The sequence below is a fragment of the Perognathus longimembris genome, chromosome 1 (genome assembly GCF_023159225.1).
Source record: "Perognathus longimembris pacificus isolate PPM17 chromosome 1, ASM2315922v1, whole genome shotgun sequence".
Classification (NCBI taxonomy): domain Eukaryota; kingdom Metazoa; phylum Chordata; class Mammalia; order Rodentia; family Heteromyidae; genus Perognathus; species Perognathus longimembris.
The window spans coordinates 82,915,916-82,941,306 of NC_063161.1; the positions used below are offsets into that span (position 1 = coordinate 82,915,916).

The following is a 25,391-nucleotide window of genomic DNA, read 5'->3' on the forward strand; positions in this document are numbered from 1 at the left end:
AAGAAATACTTGTACTCTTATATTCATACTAGCATTATTCACAAAAATCCAAGTATCCCTCCATGGATGAAGGAATAGACAGAATGGGGTCTGTACATATAGTACACTTGGTCTTTAAAAAGAAGAAAATTTACCAGGTATTGTAGGTAGTACATACCTATAATCCCAGTGCTTAAGAGGCAAGGGAAGATATAAAGAAAGGGAGGGAGGGAGGGAGAGAGGGAGGGAGGGAAACAGGAAGGGAGGCAGGGAGGGAGGAAAGAAGGGATTTGCTGAGTTCCCATTTCTATGTGACACCCCATTATCCTGAAACATTTCCAACAACAATAAGTCACTTATGTATAGACAGAAAAGATTCTGAGCATTTCCCCCATGATTTTGCAGTTCTTCCTAATTTTAATCTTCAAAGACCATCTAGCAATCCCTTCAAGGTAGAGCTTCCTTCTACATTGTGAGTAAATGACTTACTATTTTCTGCCTGTCTAAAGCATCACCTTCATGCCATACAGTGGAACAATGATTTATTTTACTCCAATGGCTGAGAAAAGACAGCAATGTGGTTTAAATCGAAGCTAACAACTCACTATCCTGGCAGTTTATTGGTTTTTTTTATTAAAAATAAACCCATGTTTATTTTAACTGTTAAAACAAAAATGTTCTTGCCTGCACTTAGCTTTGGCTGATACCTTTGAAATTAAGGCCAAGGTGCTGATTAAACAAGTCACCAGGGCAGCATTGCCCCACCCCCTTCCAGCACAAAGGGGCATTGCAGTATGTATAGGAGTACTCAGGACCCTGCCAAGCAAATTGGGCTTTGAACAAACTGGCTGCTGGCTGGGAAGGTCCCACGCAGTAGGTCTCTCAGGTTCCCCAATGGCTCATGGCACAGTGGCCTGTGAGGTAGTGTTCTTTGCATTTGCAGGCATCTCTGTGTGTGCTTTCAATGTGCCAAGTATAAACCTCCAGCTTCACATTGGTGCTGGCCCCAGGCCCCAGTCTGCAATTCAGCTCCCACTCTAGCTCTTCAAATCTGCACGGATATTCTCTTCATCCACTGGCTGCTTAGGTTTTAATTGGCTGCTTAGTGTTAAAAAGGAATACCTCAAACCGCCTGCCATGCTGGTAAAAGAAAACAGAGAAAGTACAATGAGGTAACTGGCATCCCATAATGCTTGCCTGCAGCATTTGTTGATATCCTTATAAACACAGCTTAATTTGGAAAGCAGCACTCAGACCTCTGGTGTTTTGTTCTCAAGTTTATAGATTGCTTAATGAGAATTTCTCTTCTTATTTATAAACATTTCAGGGGAAACAAAACTTTAAAAAAAGGAAGGAGCAACTCTAAAATAGAACCTCAGAAAATAAGGTCTTAGTTTCTGGTTGTCGTTATTGTTGTTGCTGTTGCTGATGATGGCAGTTGTTTTTATTTGTTTTGTGCCAGAATTGGGGCCTGAATTCAAGGCCTCACACTCTCACTTGGCTTTCTTGTTAAATCTGGTGCTCTTACCACGTGAGCCATGCCTCCAGTGTGGCATTTTGCTGGTTAATTAGAGATGGAATCTCACTGGGCTGGCTTCAGTGATCCTCCAGATCTCAGTCTCCTGAGTAGCTGGGATTATAGGCATTAGTCATGGGCTACCAGCTTTGGCTTAGTTTTTTTTTAATTAAATAAACTATGTATAATTATCTTCTAAGTATGTCCTAAAATGTGTTGCAAAGTAGCCTAGTCAGGAGTAGGTACATGGCTTAGTGGTAGAGTGCTTGCCTTGAGCAAAAGAAGTTCAGGGACAGTGCTCAGGCCCTGAGTTCAAGCCCCGGGACTAGCAAAGAAAAAAAGTAGCCTAGTCAATCTTTGCAGGATCTTCGGGCATAACTCTTTGAAAGAAAGTTAGTGAGACCCACTTGGCAGGAGGAAGACAGATAACTTAGGAGACCTTCGTGTGAAGATATGAGAACGGAGTTTAGAGCTCAGGCCTTCAGATGTTCATAACCATGATCCAGTAAGTCCACCCAGGGAACTGTCTTAAGAATACAGGAAGGGGCATCTGCACATATACACAATCAAACTGACTGAGGTAGAGTATACAGGGGTGATATTCCATGATGTAATGTAAAAATGAATTCCAGGAAGCTAAAACGTGTCTTGACTTAGGAGGATGGGGGCTAAAAGGAAGGAGACAGACAAATGGAAAAAGGAGCAAGAGTGAAAGGTCTGAATATCAGTGCCAGCAAGTACCCACCTAAGCAAGGATCCAGAACAGGAGAAAGAGTCCATATTTTGAAAAAAAGACATTACCCACACTATAACTTATTACATAAATGCTTCATTTTCCCCCTAAAAGAACTGTGGTGGTTTGAAAACAAAATTTAAAAGACCAGAGGAAGGAGGGTTGCTGAGGCTCTGAGGTTCAGTCCTTGCCCAACATACACATGGCCCTGAGTTCAATCCTGACATAGCAAAACCAGAAAATGTAACATTTTTCTTTGTACTTTTATCACTTACATCAAATGTTTGATTTTCCTAAGATGAGTTCATTTAAAAATTTCACTCACCAAATATTTAATCCTACAAAATTTAACAGGGAGAAAATGTAGTCTCCACCTACTAACATCCCAATGTAGGCAACGGACACATTCTGCAGATAAAAAGAGAAGATTTGTTAATGAAAGAAAAAGATTTAGGAGAAAGCACATCGTATGGTAGAACCTAAAACTTGGACATTTTAGTTACAATGCATGGTGATTGTTAGATATGCTGGTGAAATGTTGAAGAAGTAAATGAAAAGCCACTACAGGTAGCTTTCTAGTAAAATGAAGTAAATGGTGATATAACAATAGAACTAGCCCATTTCCAAGCAAAAAATGACAGGGTTGAGTTGTAATCAGCTTGCCTGATCCCTTTTTTTTTTTTTTTTTTTTACCATTGTTGGGTAGTGAATCTTAATCATATTGACAGTAAACTTCAACACAGTAGGGACATCTAATAAATTTCAAGCAGTGCTCTGTCCCACGGATCCTAGAAAAACTCTGGATAGCCAAGGGACACACTGAAACAAGGTTTTCTCAATCACTTGAGTTCACATGACCAGAAAAACTACACTATGGAATGGAATCTGGAATATCACTGTGTGTGTGTGTGTGTATGTGTGTGTGTGTGTGTGTGTGTGTGTATACCGTGTATTTGTGGGGTCAGATGTAAGCACACACACAAATATCCAACCTACAAATTTCCTAGTCGGAAACAGTTTATCACAGTTATCAGACTATGGACAGTAAGATGATCATAGCTATTTGGGGTCCTTTGTTCTCTTCAGTTTCTACTTCTTTTTCCCAAATCATCCCCTCACACCCATCCCCAATTGGAAAGTAATAATTAGTCATTCCTTTAGTCCTCCATATTTTCATTAGCACATGAATTGTACATTCTGGGAATTCACTGTGATATTTGCATACATGCATGTAATAGGCATTAGGACAGCTCCACATATGTCTATCTCTTTGATATTGAACTCAGGGTCTGATGTTTGCTAAGCAGGCACTTTAACACTTGAGCCATGCCTCCAGCCCATTTTTGCCTTGGTTATTTTCAAAGTAAAGTGTTACTTTATGCCCATGAAAATCTGGGCTCCATCCTACTGTGCTTTGCTCTGTCACATGCCATGGTACCCAGTCATATTGGTTGAGATGGGGTCTTGAAAACTTTTATGCCTCATCTGGCCTTGAACCCCAATCCCTTGATCTCTGCCTCCCAAGTAACTAGGATGACAGGCTTGCACTACTGTGCCCAGCTACTTTGATCATGTTTGCCCTCTCTACAACTCTTTCTTATCCCCTCACCACCACCCAAGTCCTCCCTTTGCTTATACATTAGGCTAGAAAACGTGAGACGGGGTTCTAGGTCTAGCTAAGAAGGATACAAACGTCCATTCTTACTCCTCCTGTGTTGATAACCACAATGCAATCAAACCCAGTTTCTATCTCATGGTTTGGACTTCAGGCTGTGTCCACTTACCTTGATGGCTCCGACCACCGCCGTGGTCAGGGCAGAGTTGTAGTAGCTGCACAGAACCGTGGCATACATCAACAGAAACCTGGGGCAAGGAAATAGACCACTGAGTGATCACCAGCCATACTGGGCAGGAAGAGTATTAAGAGTGGCCGGTGCACAAGTAAGGAAACACACCATGCATAAAGATTCCCTTACCCATACTTAAAGACATCTTCCTAATTGAGCTTCCTCCTCACTCAGGTGTCTGGATTTCTCTACACATTTTGCCATTATGTTTCTGCCTAACGGATATGAGAAAAGTAGTTTGCTTCCTTTTTTTTTTTTTTGCCAGTCCTGAGGCTTGGACTCAGGGCCTGAGCACACTGTCCTTGGCTTCTTTTTTCTCAAGGCTAGCACTCTATCTCTTGAGCCACAGCATCACTTCTGGCTTTTTCTGTGTATGTGGTGCTGAGGAATCGAACCCAGGGCTTCATGCATACTAAGCAAGCACTCTACCACTAAGCCACATTCCCAGCCCAGTTTGCTTCCTTTCTGTTAGTCTAGTGAGAATTCTTTTTCTGATAAATTCCTGGTCCTTGTTAATTACATTTTAGGTACATCCTATTAGAAGCTCCTTGAATTTTAGTTACGTCCTGTCCATTAAGTTACACCCTTTTTGCAGATTGTGAACCTAAACTCAGCTAATCTAAGCAGAGGGGCAGGGCTTGCTGGGTTAGGGATCAAAAATGAGCAGCCTGCCTGTTGTGTGTGCTTGCTTGCCAGATTTCTGACTGATTTTGCGCACCTTTCTGCAGAAGAAGTCATCGCTTTGCCAAGTTCCTTTTGAGTTGATGACTTTCTTCCTACAAGATATCCCAACATCCAAAGCTATTCTAATATGGGGTAATGAGAAGGATTTTTTCCCTAATGACCTGAAATCTTTCACTGAACAGCTCTGGTACAGTGTGGTGTTTGATCTTCCATGGAGCAGAATCTCCCCCAATGCCCAGCAGTGGTAAATGGTTTCAGGTGGAACCCAGAGGTTCACGATATCAGTTCCAAAGGTGACTCTAGTGTATGCAGTCAGCATTGAGGACCACAGGTATTAGAAGGGAAAAATCAGTGAAGCAACTCCTGGCTTTAGTCACAGAAAGTTGCAAGTAATGAATTGTTTGTGTATGGAAGATACTCCTGTACTTAATTCAGACATTTAACTCGTCAATATGATAAATGCAGAACTCTAACCATGCACTAGACAAGAAAACATACACACAGAAAAAAGATGTAGGTGCCAGTCAAAGTAAGGAAATGAGGCTGGAGGTATGGCCAAATGGTAGGTAGAGCTATAGACATGAGCAAAAAGGCCAAATGAGACCTCAAGGCCCTGACTTCAAACCCCAGTACCAACACATACAAAACAAAATACAGAAGTGAATGAATTCTTACTAATTCTGAAAGAAATTAGCGGCAACCTAAGTGAGGTGCAAAACCCCACCCATTCAAATCAGGTGATTAAAATTCAAAAAGAATTATTAAAAACAAAAATTGGCTGTGGAAGGCTGAGAATATAGCTCAGTGATAGAGACTTGCTTAACATTCACAGTGATCTGAGTTTGATTCCTAGCATCAATAACAATAATAATAACAATAATAAATATGAACAGTAATAATAGTAAATAAAAGAGTGAAATGTGAAATGAAACTATCTCAGCTTGCTTTCAGAATAGGTCAGTGTGGACCTAGATCTTAGTATCGGTTACCAGGAGTATGTAGCCAGGACATTGTCTCCAGCATGGCTGAGGTAGAATAAGAGAATTGCCTCTTAACATTTTGGAGTAGCTCTATTGCTCTACAGACCTTAGAGATGTGTGAAAGGAAGGCTGCACTTCTTAAAATTCCCCCTAGATGTCGCCAGAGAGTGTGGATAAAAACTACTACAAAGTGGTATAGCCAAATTATTTTTAAAGAAACTTCATCTATTCCTATGTGCAAACAAGTACCTGTACACTGAATAGAGTACGACTAAGACTCTAAACTAAAATAAGTCTCCATCCACTCCATACAAAGAAATCCACACCACCCTTAATACCCAAAATGCCAATCTCTGTGTCAATAGTTTTGAACTCATAAAATGTCAAGATATTTTAAAACAATGATGAATTCCTACTAAGCCTTGCCATTATATATTTTTAAATTTTATTGTTATTATAAAAGGTGATATACAGAGGAGCTGCAGTTACATAAGTCAGACAGTGAGTATGTTTCTATTTGGACAATGTCTCCCTTCTGTAATTTAAAATCATTATCTCATCTATGCATATTTGAAAATAATTGCACATATATTTGATGTACACTTATTCACAAAACAGTACTAGCTAAGTGTTCCAGTTTGCTTATAGGGCAAACCAAGGATGGAAGCACCCAGGAGCAAATCCCTGAACCAGAACACTTGTTCAAAGTCATCTTCCTGTTTCTAAAAATAGCATCAAAAAGTACTTGATTTGTCCAAAGTTTATTTGGCATGGTTGTGGCAGTCAGGAATGACTCAAGTGACTACGTTAAATTCACATGACTGATTATAGCTGTATGTACCAGAACCTACAGCAAGGCACACAAGTGTACCTCTATTGAAAGACCATGCTCCTCCCTCCAATCACAATAGTGCCATATATATTTTCATCCTTCATTTCAGGCTCAGAACCCTCTTGGCAGGGAAGGCTGTGGAAACAAAAGTTTCTCTTCCCCTAAGGCAGGTCATATACTCGAATCCAACTATGCCTTTATGTCATAGAGCTGGTCATAAAGAAGTTCCCTGGCTTTGGTCTGAGCATAGTGGCATAAATACCTGTAATCCCAGAGAGTCCAGAGGCAGAATTCATGAGATCCCATTCTCTTCCTCTCCTTCTCCCTCTCCTTCTGATTCTCTCTCTCTCTCTCTCTCTCTCTCTCTCTCTCCCCCCCCCCCCCCGGCTGCCATGAGATAAGCAGCCTCTGTCACTGGCTTCTGCTGACATGATAACTGTACATCACCTCAAGCCCCAAACAATGTGTCTAGCTAATCTTGGATTCAAACTTCTGAAACCATGAGCCAAAATCAGCATTTCTTCCTTCAACTTGTTATAGTGGGTATTTTGTCACACGAGAGAAAAGCTTATACAAGAATGCATTCTACAGTAGCCATGTGTGGTAGTGTCTACCTGTAATCCAGCATTCAGGAGACAGAGCCGCTGGGTACCATGGTTCACACCTATGCTGATATTAAGAGGATTATAATTCAAGGCTAGCCAGGACAAAAGTTTAATGAGACCTCTGTCTCAACCAACAAGCATAGTGTGGTGACATACATACACATATACATATTTATGTACATATATATTTTTCCAGATATGATGAAGCCATAGGAGGAGCATTCATGGTCCAGGCCAGCATGGGACAAAAAAAAAAAAATCAAAGGCCCTATCAGAAAGAAAGGAAGGAAGGAAGGGAGGGAGGGAGGGAGGGAGGGAGGGAGGGAGGGAGGGAGGGAGGGAGGGAGGCAGGCCAAGAGGGTATTGACTGAAGTGGAAGAGTACCTGCCTAGCAAGTAAGAGGTCCTAAGTTCAAACAATAGTACTGAAATAAGTAAATAAACAAAAGTATGACCCTTTCTGTCTGACCATATGGTCATATAGTGAAGTAGTGCAGAGAGGCCAATTGAAGAGGTAGGTTTGGGAGAGTTGGGAGAGATCAATGGAAGGGGTGACATTGATCAAGATTGACTGGACTCACAAAATGACATGTTGAATGGGAAACCTTTAGTACACTGCTTCAAGATAATAATAAATCTGATAAAGAAAAAGAATTCAATTGCTGACAGAGTACCCCTTCTCTAACAATATCTTGTATGTCACAAAGACTGAATTTAGTTACAGTAAGGCAGCTTCAGAAGAACTAAGAAAGTCCTTGTCATTTCAGCAAGCTGATGACCAGAATGTTCTATTAGATAAGTGAATTAGAAGCAAGGATGAAGCCAGAAGGAATCAGAAGGTCCAGCTGGAGTCCTAATTACTGCCTTTATTCTCTTGGCCCTTGGACCTTGGGCTGTTACTTAACATCTGGGATTTCATCTCATTTTCTGTAATCAGGAGCTAAGATGTTAAGAATTAAATATGATCAGAGCAAAAGACTTAAGAGGACTTTCAGGATAGAAACTTCAAACAACATTAATAAAAATCCAGGTGCTGGTGGCTCACATCTATAATCCTAACTACTCAGGAGGCTGAGATATGAGAATGGTGGTACAAAGCCAACCCAAGCAGGAAAGTCCATGAGACTCTTATCTCCAATTAACCACCAGAAAACCGAAAGTGGAACTGTGGCTCAAAGTGGTAGAACACTAGCCTTGAGCAGAAAAGCTCAGGGATAGCACCCATGCCCTGAGTTCAAGCCCCACAACCAACAACAATAAAAAGATTAATGAACATATCCTATTCCATTTTGTGTTAAATAAACCACCTTCTAGCTTGCAACCATGTGTACATTTTAACCTCTCTGGGCTTAAAGTTCCTATTCATTCAATAGGGTTGTTGTGGTGAATAATTTTTAACAATGCTTTAATGTCAGGCACCTATAGTATAATCTTATCTACTCAGCCGGCTGAAATCTGAGGATCACTGTTCAAAGTGAGCCCAAGTAGGAAAGAATGAGGAACGGATGACACTGTACGAAAGGAAATGTACTTATTACCTGATGTGTGTAATGGTGACCCCTCTGTATATCTCTTATATAATAACAATTAAGTAAATTAATTTTTTTAAAAAGCAGGCTAGGGACCCAATGGTATGGTGAAAGGGTAGATGTTGGGTTTTCTTTTGCATTCCTGTGAAGGGCTCAGTGTCAGGAAGTAGTTGACAGTGTGGTCAGGAGTTTGCAGATACATTGTGGATGGTGTGAAATGGCTTCAGGCAAGTAAACTGGGTGGTGATGCTGTGAGAATCTAGGGAGACCAAAGATATAACCCAGACTGCACTTTAACATTAAGATAACTGAGCTTGGGGTTCATGCCTATATATCTACCTGCTCAAGAGGCTGAGATCTGATCAATTTGAAGGAAGAAAAGTCTGTGAAACTCATTTCCAATTAGCTAACAAAAATGCCAGAAGTGGAGGTTTGGTAGATAGAGTGCCAGCCTTGAGTGGAAAAGGCCAACCAAGAGTACAAGACACAGAGTTCAAGTCTAAGTACTGGCACTAATAACAATAAGAACAATATATAAAGATAACTTAGATGTGGAGAGAGGGAGTTGCCCAAGAATCCAGAATTATTCAGTGGCAAAGCTAGGACTCAAGCCCTGGCATCTGATTCCAGAAGTTAGGCACTCACTGTTGGATTGATGCCATGATGTTAGTGCCCCCTAGACAACTTGCTTAAAAAAACTGGCATCTAGCTGGATGCTGGTGGCGCACATCTATAATCCTAACCAACAGGCTGAGATCTGAAGATCACAGTTCAAAGCCAGCCCAGGCAGAGAAAGTCTATGAAACTCTTATCTCCAATGAATCACCACCAAAAGCCAGAAGTGGAACTGTGGCTCAAGTGGAAGAGCACCAGCCTTGAGCAAAAGAGCTAAGGGACAGCAACCAGACCCTGAATCCTGAGTTCAAGTTCCAGCATGACACAAAACACATAAACAAACAAACAAAACAAAAAACAAGAAAACCCCAGCCTCTATCTTTTTGATTTTTTAAAGTTGAAAGTCTTTTTTTTTTTTTTTGGCCAGTCCTGGGGCTTGGACTCAGGGCCTGAGCACTGTCCCTGGCTTCTTTTTGCTCAAGGCTAGCACTCTACCACTTGAGCCACAGCGCCACTTCTGGCCGTTTTCTGTATATGTGGTGCTGGGGAATTGAACCCAGGGCCTCACGTATAGGAGGCAAGCACTCTCACCACTAGGCCATATCCCCAGCCCCTGAAAGTCTTAAAGACTTCTTGTGGGAAGCTAACCTGTCTATGATTTTACAATGTTCATTGATTACTTTCCAATGATTGTGTTCTTGTGACAAAATGACTACCGATAATAAATCAATCTTTCAAAAAAAATAAATCAATCTTTTTTTAACCAAGAAACTATGTATTTTCTAAGCACATTATTAAATGGAGAGAATGCTGGGACTTGTACACAGACAGACAGGGTCAAGCCTCTGACAAGTCCCACCCACCCCTGAGTGACAGCTCCCAACTGGGCCCCACCCCCACCCAACCCCTCACTGAGGAAGGCTGACTCCAGATGGCTCACCTCTGGGTTTCCTTCATGGGGTGACTGCATGTATGGAGCACGCGAAACACTGAAAACAAAAACTACCACTTTGGCTTTACAATGAAACGAGAACAAAAAAACTGAACCGCTGCTTAGACAGGGAAGGGGCTGGTCTGAGTTTGTGTGGCTTGGGTTGATTGATTTTCTTTTTTTTAATCAAAGAGGAAGAAAAAAGAGAGATGGCCGGACAAAGGCTGACTCACAGATATGGCTTAGATTTCTTTCAAGGTTAAATGTTCGCAGTCAACAAGTGGGAACAGGACAAATATTTAACTAAACTTAGACTTCCAAAAATGTCTAAATATTATTCGGGGCTCTCACACTGCAGAACATCCCATGATGGAAAAGACGCCTTACTAGGGACATTTTTGGTCCTGAAAGAGGCACAGGAACCCCACCCCAGCCCCTGACTCCATTGTAAGACAGGCTGGCAGCCCAGGGCAGGGTCACCTCAGGGTGGGGACTGTGGTGAAAAAGCACTATCTGAAACCTGAGCCTTGGTCCAAACTCCAGCAGGGAGGGATACTGATCCAGACCCCCAAAAGGGCAAACCTCAAAATCCCTGGCTATCCTCAGAAGCAAACCAATTTTCCCATGCAGGACAGTTTCTCAACTTTAAGTCATAGGACTGAGGAAGATTAAGTGATATGCTTTCAGTCACAGGTAACAAAACACAACAAAGCAGACTATCACATGCCTGAAACAATTTAGCTTCTCAAGAACTAGACCTACAGGGATAATCCGATATGGACTATAAAATAGCTACATGTATAAGCGTGTGTCTGTGTGTGTGTGTGTGTGTGTATACCCGTGTGTGTGTGCCAGTATGGGGGCTTAACCCAGGACATAGTCCCTTTGCTTTTTCATTCAAGGATAGTGCTCTACCACTTGAGCCACACCTACGAACTGCCCCTTTGGGCTTTTGGGGAGTTAAGTGGAGATAAAAGTTTCATAGGCTTTCCTGCCTGGGTTGACTTTGAACTACAACCTTCAAATATAAGCCTCCTGAATAGCTAGGATAACAGACATAAACCACTGCTGCCTGGCTTATATGTGTAACATTTAAGGAAATAAAAGATATAGCTTGATGAAGTGGCTTATACATTATAATCCTACCTACTCAGGAAGGAGAGACTGGGAAGATGAAGGTGTAAGGTTAGCCTGGGTAAAAAGTCCTCAAGACTGCATCTCAACCAATAAAAGGTAAGCATGGTGGTTCACACCTGTCGTCCCAGCTAGGTTGGAAGCCATACTTCCAGCCCTTCTGCCTTAGGTTATTCCCCAGATAGGGTGTCACTTTTTGTTCAGGTGCAGCCTCAGATCTTCATCTTCTCCCTCTACCTCCTTCTTCCTCTGCTTCTCTCCTTCTACCTCCATAGTAGCTGAGATTATTAGGTATGCACCACCACACTTGCCCTCAACTTTTTAGAAAATTTTAAAAGATAGAAATTGGGCACTGTAATCTTAGCTAGTTAGGAAACTAAAAATAAGCAGACAGCATCTCAGGCACACACCAGGACAAAAACTGAGTTCCTATCTCAAAAATAACAGTGTAAAAAAAGCTACAGGTATAACTCAGTATGTATCTAGCAAGCTCTAGGCCTTGAGTTCAATCCTAGTACAGAAAAAAAAAATTAACCAAGAATGGTGGTGTACCTTTGTAATCCCAGCACTAAAAAGGCTGAGGAAGAACACTGAGTTAAAGGCTAGCTTGACCACATTGCAAGAGCCTAACTCAAAAAGATAAAGGGAGTCAGGTACCAGTGTCTCACACCTATAATCCTAGCTACTCAGGAGGCTGGGATCTAATTATCACAGTTGGAGGCCAGCCTGAGCAAGAAAGTCTGTGAGACTTTTATCTTCAATTAACCACAAAAAGCTGGAAGTGGAGCTGTGGCTTAAGTGGTAGAGTGCTAGCCTTGAGCAAAAATAAGCTCAGAGACAGCACTCAGGCCCCGAATTCAAGCCCAAGGATGATCACACAGAGAGAGACAGAGACAGAGATAAAAAGAAAAGATATGGTAGGAAGATAACCCTAAAAAAAATTCTGCAACTAAAATTACATTATTGAACAGCACAATAGCCATAACAATACTCCTTTGCACAACACAAGTACAGCAAGCACTAAGCAAAAAGTCAGTGCATGAGAGGAAGGAATCGTGGAAAACTAAAACCATGCTGGCAGCAACAAGAATACAGTTCTGATTTTGAGTTGTCAGCTGGCTTCATTTCCAATGAACTTTTGAAAGTCAAGAGGCAACATCATGTGACATTAGCATGCATTCCAAAACACTATTGTGCATCTGCTCCTGGCTTTGGGGGCTGAGCTCCCAGGTTTCATGGGTTCCAATCAAATCCCCTAAGTTCAGGTATACAGTGGCCCCTCCATACCCATGGAGTATTAGGGCCCTGGGCCTACAGATACCCCAATCTGTGAATTTTCAATCCTTTATATAAAAGGCATGTAACCCCCACATCTCCTGGACACTGTAGCTTATCACCTTTAGTATCTAAATGCAAAGGCTGTATAAATACTGCTATGTTGAATCATTCAGGGAATAATGACAAGGAAAAATGTCTGCCTGTGTTTGGCACTGGCACAACTTTTTTTCAAATATTTTCAATCAATGTGAGGTTGAACATACAAACGTGGTAATATGGAAACAGGACTATACTTCTGGGTCTGAGGACACAGAAAAGAAGACAGAGATGTATTTTGGTTTGATTTGACAAGAGAGTTCCATCATAAATAGCTGTCTATTTATCTGTGGTTTCTTACCCCAGAAAACAGGAAAGAAGAAACTGTATGATAAAAAGGACATTCTTCCATTGCTTGAATTCAGTAGCCTATAATAAAAAAAGAAACTAATGATTAGAGTGATTATTTCAGTTGTGGATGGAATGAACCTGGAATTCACCAATGACAAGCACAAAATGATGACTGTTGTTAAAGCTGTACAAATCTTTACTATAATTTGTAGTCACCAAACCAGAGTTGTGTTTACCTTTTGATACATAATCTTAGAGGAAAGCTCATTACCAAATGAATAATATTGACAAGAAAAGTTTAAGCTTATAAATGATTTCCAAGTTTACGAACATGAAATTTGAAACTTGAACTTTATGAAGATTGTGTAACATGAACAAGCAAATTAGTTATTTATTAATTACAAAGCAATTAAGTGATTGGAGTGGGTAAGATACAGATAGAGAAGTTTAAGGCACAGCTGCTCACTGAACATAGTGTCTCATGCCTGTAATCCCAGCTGCTAAAGAGGTAAGGACCAGGAGGATAAAAATTCATGGCCAGCCCCAGGTAAATATTAGCAAGACTCTGTTTCAATGAATGAGCTAGGTGTGCTGTACCACACCTGTAGTTTCAGCTACATTGGAGACACCGTTAAGAGGATCCTAGTGTGAGGCTAGCCAGAGGCAAAAACACAAGATACTACCTGGAAAATTACTAAAGAACAAATGGGATGGAGGCATTGTGGGTCAAGTGATAGAACTTGCCTATCAAGTGCCTGAAGTTCAAATCACAGCATTTTCAGAAACAAAGACTCACTTCCGGCTTTCCAAGAAGTCTATCCTCAGGAAATGACAGGAAACAGTGAAAAGGAGCATTTTATTGACTGGTCCCTTGCTTGCATCCAAAATCTATTTTAAGGGGGGTGACACAAGACTGGATGAAAGTGCTTGCTCAGTAATGTGATCAGGGGCTGGGAATATGGCCTAGTGGCTCCAGTGCTTGCCTTGTATACATGAAGCCCCGGGTTTGATTCCCCACCATCACATATATAGAAAACGTCCAGAAGTGGCACTGTGGCTCAAGGGGCAGAGTGCTAGCCTTGAGCAAAAAGAAGCCAGGGACCGTGCCCCCGCCTTGAGTCCAAGGCCCAGGACTGGCAAAAAAAAAAAAGAAGGAAAGAATGTGATCAAACCAAAGTTGTCCTTGCTTTATAGTAAGAAATACTTTGTCAGCCAGCCAAAATCAATGAATTCTGTAGATTTAAAACAATTTAAAGGCCCGCGCTGATCTCGCGGCCGCGTCCGGGTCTGGAGATGCACGGGAAGGGAGGTCCGTCCCCGCGTATCTCGCGGCGATGCAATTGGGGCCTACCCCGGACTCTAGCCGCCGGCTGCCGTGTATTTAGCCCAGGCGACAGCCCGCCCCGCTGCTGTGAGCACGGGCGTGCACCCGCACACCTTTTACGAGGAAGGAGACAGGCGGGGCACGGGGACGTGAGCCTGTAGCCCTTTGTCCCGAGGGCGGGCCTGAGGGCCATCCAGCCAGGCAACGGACAAAGACAGGGAGAGAGAGGAGTAGGCAGGCAGGCAAGGTTGTGAACACCCGCAAGCGGGGAAGTCAGTAGTCAGGAAACAATAAGGGACACGAAACTGAAGAAATTCTGAAGAGAAAGCGCCATTCTACTTTTTGCAACAGCAAGAGCAGGGGAGAGCGCGGACGCAGCACATCCAAGTGCAAGGGATAAACCTCGTCCTGGGAAAACCACCTTCGTGATCATGGTATCTCCCCTGCCAGTACTGGGGCTTGGAAGCCCATAAGGCTATCACCAGTTTACCTCCAGAAAGACAGCAGTGGAAGCATGACTCAAGAGCCACCTGAGCAAGCAAGCTAAAGGATAGCACCTAAACCCCGAGTTCAAGCCCAGTAACCACCCCCCCTCTCCCACCGCTCCACACATACAAAGAAATAGCAAATATTCACCACTGCACTGCCAACAACAATCATTGCCTGTTATACAACAGTCAAACAAGATTTTGTAATCTTAGAATAGAAATTAAGGCGCATATAGGCTATTTGACAAATAAAGCAAGTGACATAAAGAGGAAGTAATTGAAGTTCTGATAACAGAACTCCTGACTTCTTTCAGGCCAAGTGTATGATTGACACCCATAGCACTGATATCTCTATTAGAAACTTAATGGTCCATCTAAGCTTTAGATTTTTTGTGTGTCAAAGTGATGTAAGAGGGGTTACAGTGTCATACGTAAGGCAGTGAGTACATTTCTTATCCAACTTGTTACCTCCTCCCTCATTTGTCTCTCACCATCCCCCCCTCTCCTTTTCCCTACCCCTCCTCCCCATGAGTTGTACAGTTGGATTATGGCATATGGTTTTGTAAGTATTGCTGTTGTGTTGGATTGTCCTTTATCCTTTGCCTCTCCATTTTGATATCATCCTTCCCTTCCCTCGTTCCGACAAACATATATACAATACCCAGGGTACCAAAATCAGTTCCAGTGACATCAGGGATAAAACGATGGAGAAGAAAGACAAAAGAAAAGGGCATAATTTCACATGGTATGTTGAAAATAACAACAAAACTTCAAATTTTTAATAATTAAAATGAAATCCCCTCCTCCAATTAATACAATCTTGCTGCAGTTTGCTGCCATGGATGCATTAGTAATATTCACTCACTTCTACCAATTGTGCGTTAACCAGATAGGCGGTACACTCCTGTAATAATTCCAGATCTCAGGAGATGGAGGCAGTAGGGCCCAATGTCCAGCCTGGACTACATAGTAAGACTCTGTCTCCAAAAAATGAAAAAGTGCATACACATACTCACACACACACACACACATTTAATGCAATATATACATTGAGTGTTGATAATTGTTGCAACTGTTGATGAACACATTCATTTTATGCTATTCTCTGTATTTCTGGTTATATTTAGTTTTTTCATCATTATACTGTGTGTGTGTGTGTTGATATTAGAACTTGAACACGGAGCCTTGTACTCTTGCTCAGCATTTTTGCTCACAGTTAATGCTCTACCCATTGAGCCAGGCCTCCAGTCCAGCATTTTTGCTGGTTAATTGGAGATAAAACTCTGATAGACTTTTCTATCCAGGTTGGTTTCAAACCACACTCTTCAGATCTCAGCCTCCGGAGTAGCTAGGATTGAGGATTGCAGGGGTGAGTAACTGGCATCCCGCTTCTTTTTGTTATTTTTTAAAATAGGCTCTTGCTTTCTGATTAGGCCAGCCTGGACCATATAATTATGTTTCCCCATAGCTTTGTAAATTAATTTTTTAAAGTTTCTTTTTTTTTTTAATCCTTGTTTCTAATCTACACTGAATGTACTTTGGACCTAGTGCCAGGATTCAAATGACGAAAGTTCACCCATAGAGCATTTTCCAAGGGCCTGATCTGCTAAGAAGAGTGGTTATCTCTGGCTTTGCTCCAAGGTTAAAATCAAGGTACTGCTCCTAACCCACTGCTATGCAGATCCAAAGTCCAAAACTGAATTCCCAAAGCCATGAGTCACACATACGTTCCATACACTCTTTGGTCACTCCTGGTCCTCATCAAGCAGAAAAAACTCATTCATTTTCTCCTTCCATTCATGAGAGGTGAACATTCAGCATTCTTTTAAGATCTGTTTTCATTGTAGTTAATCCAAACTTGGCAAGTAAGATGCAACTTTATAGCTGTGTAGATAAATCTCCTTTATCACAAGTGGTTCATAATCTAAATTCTGCCATGATCAAAAGTGACCAAGGGAGGAAAGGCCATCCTGATTAAAGGAACTCAGAACAATATGGGGAGGGAAAGTTTCACCATTCTCCCCTTCAGAGATCTCACATCACATTTGTCTTACCAGCAACAGTGCATATCCTGCATCTGTTAGTATCTCTTGTGATACAATGCTTTTGAAATATAGCCATAGGCAGGCACCACTGGCTAATGTCTGAAGTTTTAGCTACTCAGAAGACTGAAATCTGAGGACCATGGTTCAAAGCCAGCCTGGGCAGGAAAGCCCATGAGACTCTTATCTCCAATTAACCATCAAAAAGCTGGAGGTGGGGCTGTGGCTCAAGTGTTAGAGCACTAGCCTTGAGCAAAAAAGCTCAGGGAAAGTGCTTAGGCCCTTAGTTCAAGCCCCAGCCACTGGCACAAAAATTAATTAAAATAGTAGTAATATTTTAACTAGCATTTCTGTCTTGTCATTGTATAGAAGGTTTTCTATTGTAATTGTAAATGTACTCCAGTTTTTCTAATTGTGAATTTTCTTAATAATCTGTTTAGCTCTTTGATTCATCTGTAATTTTTGTGACTAAAAGTCACTCTGGGCTGAAAGTACTTAAAGGAAATTGTGCTTAAAATCTTCAGAAACTATTATGTGGAAGAGATGAAACGGTAAACACTGGGATAGTGTAGCACCACATAACCAAATAGGAGGGTAATACTCTTCTAGCACATTAAGATTTAATAAGGTAAAGTACAGGTGCTCTTTTTAAAAAAAAATTTCTTTACAATACTGGGTTTTGAACTCAGGGCCCCGCTCTTGCTAGGCAGCGCTCTATTGCTGAGCCATGCTTCTAGTCCTTTTACTGCACTAGTTATTTTGAGATAAGATCTTGTTTCCTGCCTGGGACTTGTGACTGGACCAATGTCCTCCTATTTTATACTTCCCATGTAGGTGGGATGACAGGCATATGCCATCATGCTTAGCCATTGATTGAAAAGGGGTCTCAAAAACTTTTTGCCCAGGCTGGCTTGAGCCTACAATCCTTCTAATATCAGCTCCTCAAATAGCTAGAATACAGACATGAACTATCAGGGCCTAGCTGATACAGATGTTCTCTGACTTAAGAGAGCTACTTCCCAATAAACTGTAAGTTGGAAGTACCATGTCAAAAATGCAATAGGTTATTCATCAAATTATTCCTATAAGAAAATATAATCCGTGGTTTTAGTTCAAAGAGTTTCTAGATTTCTATTCCTAGATAGCTCTAGCAACAGACACTGGTAGGAAGGTAGGTAGGTGTGGGGCACACCTGGAAGTCAACTAGCTGGCCCCACCTGTTTCTCAGTCTTGGGGCTACGTGTGGCTAAGATGGCAGTGCCTAACAACAACGTGCAGCTGCTACAAGTATCTTTGGTTATAACCCGGAGGCAGTTCTGTGGGCTGTGATGCCCTGACTTTTCTGCCAGATGGACAGCTCATGCCTCCCCTTCCTGCCGATCTTGAACCTGATTGGCTCCTGTGCCTTATATTAGTGGCACATACTTCCCCAATAAACGAGATCTTGTGCCGACTTGACTCCCAGATGTGTGTCTGATTGTCCTCCGGTGAGGGAGGGCTGGGTGCAGGCGGTCTGTCGACCCTTTCCTTGCTTGGCTCCTGTGGTTGGGGCATGCCTTCCTGGTCTCTCCCACGGTTCGGGGGAGCGCAGGGGGCTAAAGACCCGGACAGGTAGGTAGGTAAGTAGATAGATATAAAAACACCAGAATTTATGAAGTAATACATTATAGTGGTTCCAAAGAAAAGGTCATTTTTGTAATCATGAAACAAAATGAATCAATAGGACTACCTGATTAAGGATAATTTTGCTTGTGTCATATTTTTGACTGATTCAGCTTAAAATTGATGGATAGTAGGTAAAAAAATGAAAACTGTTTTCATCTGAAAATCGTCCCTGCTCTGTTCTACAAGGCTCTTAATTAGTAGTGTTTACACTTTAACCTGAAACAGGGGGCTCTTCCTACAAATTGGTGCTTCTTGGTGGCTTTTAATAAACACTAGGCATGACTGGAAATGGCTATTCACTCCTGGCAATGCAACAACCCCACCCTTTTGCTGTTTCCTCCTACAGGAAAGTATGTACAGATGAGAAAGGCTGTTTCTACCTAACTAATTGTGGCTGTAGTGCCTACCAGAGAACTCAGTCCCATCTGTGCCTTTTAGGATTTGAATGCCTGTGTACCTCTTGGGGTAGCTGTTAAGGGTGGGGCAGTTCTTTCTAAAGTTGTACTTTTTTTAAAGTATAAAAATTTCGGGCTGGGGATATAGCCTAGTGGCAAGAGTGCCTGCCTCGGATACACAAGGCCCTAGGTTCGATTCCCCAGCACCACATACACAGAAAACGGCCAGAAGCGGCGCTGTGGCTCAAGTGGCAGAGTGCTAGCCTTGAGCGGGAAGAAGCCAGGGACAGTGCTCAGGCCCTGAGTCCAAGGCCCAGGACTGGCCAAAAAAAAAAAAAAAAAAAAATTCATTTATTAAAACAAAATAATGTAACTTTTGTGAAGGAACCATAAATACATCAAATCTTTCAAAATGTGGAAAAGAGGATAGATAACAGCCTCAAATTTCTCAATATTTAAGTGACTAAATAATTTACGTTTTCAGTAATTATTTTTGTCAAAAAATATATACTTAATTATATACCTAGTCAATGTGCTTCTGTGTTTTATAAAAAGACAAAATATTTAGTAAAATGGATAGTTTGCACCAGGTAAGAAATAGCACTTACAGTTGTCTAGCTGTAATCATTTTAAAAAACATAAATTCAATATGTAGTAGAAAAATATGCAAAACACATAAGGAATCATAGCTCATGAGAAATTAATGCACCTTCTAGTGATTATATGAGTATCAAAACTACTCTGACTTGAAAAAGTAGCTTCTTTAAAATGTCATAGTAGGCATTGTTTTGAAAATGTTATTATAAATAAGAAATATCTTGATTAAACAGCAACATCAGCAAAAAATGCAGTATTTACATGGAAAGGTAGGCATATCTTATATTCAAGTTTTCAAGTTTGATCACCATCAAAATGTTCTCTACAACTGATAATAACTACACACAGCAAAGTAAAATGATGAGGTAAGGTATCTTATACTTAGAAGAAATTATTTGAAACAACACTTAAATATTCTCAATGCCTAGACTCTTGACATGCACCTCAGTCTCTTAGTCTTCTCATTATGCAGTCACCTTTTCTGTTATTACTAAACAATCACAACTTCTGCCCACACTGTTCTAGTGTAGGTTTACAGAAGGCACCATGCCACAGTAAGAGCAGCTACAATGGAAAACATAAGATGATGTTAAGTGAAATGAACTCCATGTTATGGAAACGAGTGTTAGATCGCTGTTGTAATTATTTTCAACATGCCATATGAAACCGTAGCTTTTTTTTGTTGATGATCCTCTTGTATCCCCTGCCTGTGGTTGTCCCCATGCTATCACTGTATCTCATCTGAATACCCTGGATAATGTATATACTGGTATTAGAACTAGGGAAGGGAAAGGGAATATCAAAATTAAGAGACAGGGGCTGGGGATATAGCCTAGCGGCAAGAGTGCCTGCCTCGGATACACGAGGCCCTAGGTTCGATTCCCCAGCACCACATATACAGAAAACGGCCAGAAGCGGCGCTGTGGCTCAAGTGGCAGAGTGCTAGCCTTGAGCGGGAAGAAGCCAGGGACAGTGCTCAGGCCCTGAGTCCAAGGCCCAGGACTGGCAAAAAAAAAAAAAAAAAAAAAAAAAAAATTAAGAGACAAAGGATAGAAAGACAAACGACTCCAAAAGCAATACTTACAAAACCATTTGGTGTAAACCAACTGAACAACTCATGGGGGCATAACAAATTGTACAAGAAATGTTCCCACTACATTACATATGAAACTGTAACCCCTCTGTACATCAATCTGACAATAAACAATTATTCAAAAACAATAAAGTTGTACTTTGTAGTTTGCTCATTCATTAGTTAGCTTGAGACAGGCTGTTCCTATGTTTCCCAAACTAGCCTGGAACCCATGATCTTCCTACTTCAACCTCTAAAGGGCTGGAATTATAGGTGTGAGTCACCATATCTGGCTCGGAACACTTCTGATTTTCAGATGAGAGATGATCCACCTGTATTAACATACTATTTTAGCTGTCTCTCATTAATGCACAGTAGCCACAGCAAGTAGAACAAATACTTTAAAAACAATAGCTTCAGCTGGAGTCAGTGGCTCACATCTATAACCCTAGCTACTTAGAAGGCTGAGGTCTGAGGACCTCGGTTCAAAGCCAGCCTGGGCAGGAAAGGCCATGAGACTCTTATCACCTATGAAACACCAGAAAATCAGAAGTGGCACTGTGGCTCAAGTGGCAGAGTGTCCCTTGAGCTGAAATGCTCAGGGACAGGGCCCAGGCCCAGAGTTCAAGCCCCATGACCAACAACAACAACAACTACAAAAACACAATAGCCGATCACAGTTCAGATACAGATCTTGGAATGTTAACAGGTACAATGGCATGATGTCTGTAACTTGTTTTTAAATGCTCCTGGGGAAGTTGGGGAGGACAGAAACTGATATAATGAGAAGAGCAAAATACCTAAAAGTATTGAAGTGGTATAAAGGGTTTCACAGTTCACTGGATTATCCTTGCTAAATCGTATATGTTTCAAAATGTCCATTTAAAAAACAAGAATAAATCAATTTTTAAATGATGGACAGTAGTGACACACACCTGGAATCCTAGCTACTCAGGAAGCCAAGATCTGAGGATCACGATTCAAAGCCAGCCCAGGCAGGCGGGCAAGTCCATGAAACTCTTACTTTCAATTTACCACCAAAAAAGCTGGAAGCAGAGCTGTGGCTCAAGTGGTAGGATACCAGCCTTGAGCAGAAAAGGCCAAGTGAGAGTGCAAAGTCCCACATTCAAGCCCCAGTACTAGCACAAATTTTTTTAAAGTATCAAATAAAAAATCAAAGTACTCAAAATGCCCTCTCCCAGAAAGTAGCTTTTTCGGGGTCCTCAAATTAGCACAAAGGCCTCAAACTCAGATATTGATTGCTATTTTCCAAAATGTTCTCGGGTTCTTGTCTCTACTCTGGTCTCCTACTATGTGTCTAAAACCAAATGCCAATGGAAGGATGATGCCAAGGTATGATCAAAAGTCAGCAACGATGGGGCTGGGGATATAGCCTAGTGGCAAGAGTGCCTGCCTCGGATACACGAGGCCCTAGGTTCGATTCCCCAGCACCACATATGCAGAAAACGGCCAGAAGCGGCGCTGTGGCTCAAGTGGCAGAGTGCTAGCCTTGAGCGGGAAGAAGCCAGGGACAGTGCTCAGGCCCTGAGTCCAAGGCCCAGGACTGGCCAAAAAAAAAAAAAAAAAATCAGCAACGCTTCTTTCGTGCAAGTTGCTCTTGAACTCCTGGGCTCACACAATCCTTTGGTATCAGTTTCTTGAGTAGCTGAGACTATAGACGAATGCACCAGGCCCACTTTGATTTCTAGTACCCTCCTAGTCATCCTAGCCACCTGCATACTTCCTATTTCAAGTGTGAAGTATTAAATTCAATTAGTTTTAAAGATGGTAAGACTGTTGCCACGAGCTTACCTGTTGGAGGTCTCCCGTGGAGGCACTAATTATGAAAGTTGGGATAATCATGAAGCAGGCATTGTAGAAGAGTACTCCATATTTCCCAAGCTCCTGCAATAAACAAAAAAAACTGCACTGGATTTGAGAAATGCAAAGTATCAGACTTCCTGGAACTATTTGTACAACTAGGTGTTTATACGAAGTTAGAACACGCATTCTGGAATATTTTTGGCAAATCTTTGGATGTAAACTGTTTTGTTTCCACTGTATTGTGATTTCAGAATAAACATTTGCCTTGCACTAAAACTACAACTACAATAGATGAAAATGGAAGGCCTCCAGGGTTCTACCCGCCTCTAGCATTGTAATTGTATGAGGTTTTTATTTAAAGCATATTATTGAAAATGAGAAATCTGGAACAAAATTAAGAAGTTTAAATAGGTTAACATAAACAATTCCTTTAAAGCATCTGCTCTCTCCATCAAAGAATAGCAGCATTGTATATTTACTTTCATTAAAGCAGTCAGACCACTTCTCCACCAAAAAAGGGTGACATATTGTGATTTTTTTCAAAAGGCAACAACCTGTTTTTGTAACACTGTCACCATTAAAAAGAGACAAATGGCCATACAGACAAAACTAAATAAATAAAATAGCTCATGGACATAAGCCTGTCTGGTCAGAGAGAACCCCTTCACACAGCACAAAGAACTTGGAACAAAGAACCATATGCTTGGCTCATCCTTGCAGCTTTCGACAACAGCTGGGGTTGGGTGAGGGCTTGGGCACTGGGGCCCCCCCATGACAGGAGGCCACATGGAGCAAATCTCATCTACTGCAGCCCTTTGTGATCAGGAGAGGCCGTTAGTGCTGGAGGAGTCTACAAATGTTGCTTGTCATGTCACACCAGAGATGAGAAACAGATTTGGACACAAAGTTCAAAGTCACCATGGCCAGGGACATAGCTTACATCCCCAGACTTGAGCTCTAGTGTCCTCAGAGGAAATATGACCCTCTGACTTCCATAGTCATTGATGATACAGGTAAAAGAAAAATATATGGTTTATAAAATATAGGTATATGGTCAGAATAGATCATATATATATATCATAGTATATATAATATATATTGCATATAATATAATATCAACTTTATATAACATATAATATAATGTGTTCTTGTATATAAATAAAATGTTATAATATAGTATGTATAATATGTCATATAATTACATAATTATTGGGTATATAACAATTATGTATTATATAATCATATATTAAATGTACCTTTATATAAATATTCTATTATGTATATATTCTGACTGCATCTACAATTGACATCTTTCCTCTTCCTAGTCTCTACCATTTTGCAAGATTGGAAATAACAAGGCTAATACAGACATGATGACTAAGAAGAAACTAGTAAATAATAGATCATATTACATAAGCTAAGTTACATGCCATCTCCACCAGTTTTTTCATCTTTCCTGTCACTTTGGGGGCACATGTGCAAGCTACAAGCCACAGGAAGGAAGGTCTGGTACCTTTGGGTCCATTTTCTGTTTGGAATAAACTCCATTTGCTGCTGTGAAGATGTCATTCAAGAATACAAAAATATAGCCTTCCAAGTTAAAAGCAAGGTCAGATCTGGCAGCGAGAACATAAAAGAAAGGGGATTATTAAAAAACTCACAACTTGGTCTCAAAGCATGCCTGCTTTTCCTCTTCCTAATCACCATAGGACCAATACATCCACCACCCAACACAAACCAGACCACCCAAGCTGGTGGCTTCAGATAGCTTACCACCTGGATACATTAACCATCTTCCTTCAACTGAAAATCCCCTTCTGATTAGAAGCATCACAATCCCTGAGCCCTGACTTCTCTAAGAAATGACTTGCCTGCCTACTCACACTGGCTCTGCTCATTGTAATGGCCATAAGCTGTAGGGTGCAGCCATGAGGCACAACTGGGTGTGAGCAGAAAAAGAAGACAATGTCAAAATAACAGTATCTCCAGCCAAACAGAGCAAAATAAGTAACAACTGTACCAAAATCTTAATGTGTGCTTCCTATGCATACACATACCACATAGATATCATATGTATTAACATATGTATAACATATAATGCATATATGACACATACATTTATAATACATAATATATTGTGGACATACAAATAACTATATGTTATATGTACAGATACATACTTTTATCTATCACACACACACACACACACACACACACACACACTATTTGTACCCATATTGGGGCGTAAACTCAGGGAACCCTGCACTTGTGTGTAGCTTTTTCACTTCATGTTGCCCGGCACTCTACCACTTAAGCCACAGCTTTTTGGAGGCTAATTGGACATAAGAGTCTCACAGACTTTTCTGCTCAGGCTGGCTTTGAACCAGGATCCTCAGATCTCAGCCTCCTGAGTAGCTAGGGTTACAGGCATGAGCCATCAGCAGTGGCAGCCCTTGAAAACGTATTTATGAAAACATCAATCCACTTTAGATTATCATGGATTAAAATTCTCTAAATCAAAAAAGGATTTTTTTCCTCAAAGTACAGGTCTTCTAAATCTCCTGCTCACTCAACATTTAATGTAGCATCAAAATGTCTGCTATTTCCTAAGAAAAATAGACAGTTGTGGTCTATTTAACTAAATTTGGCCTGAGATGTCTCCAACTTAAGTCCTTACATTAGGAACTTACAAACTAAATTAGCCAATCTTAGTAGCTGGAGCTTCAGACAACTGCCGGAGGCTGATGAGCTTCACACAAGATGTCACCACAAGTAAGCTGTCCCAGCCTCCACCATCCCTCCGTTTCCTGCTATTACAATTCTGCCTACTAAACGCTGGCAGGAGTGAGCTCTTGGAGTTTAACCAGGTTCTGTGGCTGCCAGGCTTGGGAACAGTTCCTTAGCTCAGTGAACTGTTAAACATACCTATCTACAG

The 25,391-nt window shown here is 41.3% G+C and overlaps 1 protein-coding gene and 1 pseudogene across 4 annotated transcripts in view; both read right to left on the bottom strand.

The window, feature by feature from the left end:
• Window positions 1-302: 302 nt before the first annotated feature.
• Slc35d2 (solute carrier family 35 member D2) overlaps window positions 303-25,391 on the bottom strand; it is a 51,185-nt gene continuing 26,096 nt past the window's right edge. For all 4 annotated transcript variants that reach the window (XM_048331124.1, XM_048331131.1, XM_048331116.1 and 1 more), the window contains 6 exons: window positions 23,970-24,072; window positions 22,445-22,537; window positions 13,060-13,127; window positions 4,013-4,091; window positions 2,554-2,636; window positions 303-1,119 (listed from right to left, as the gene is read on the bottom strand). In XM_048331124.1, coding sequence (XP_048187081.1) covers window positions 1,017-1,119; window positions 2,554-2,636; window positions 4,013-4,091; window positions 13,060-13,127; window positions 22,445-22,537; window positions 23,970-24,072 — 529 coding nt within the window. In that variant the 3' untranslated portion in view covers window positions 303-1,016. The remainder of the gene's footprint in view (window positions 1,120-2,553; window positions 2,637-4,012; window positions 4,092-13,059; window positions 13,128-22,444; window positions 22,538-23,969; window positions 24,073-25,391) is intronic.
• LOC125341853 lies at window positions 14,681-14,826 on the bottom strand (annotated as a pseudogene).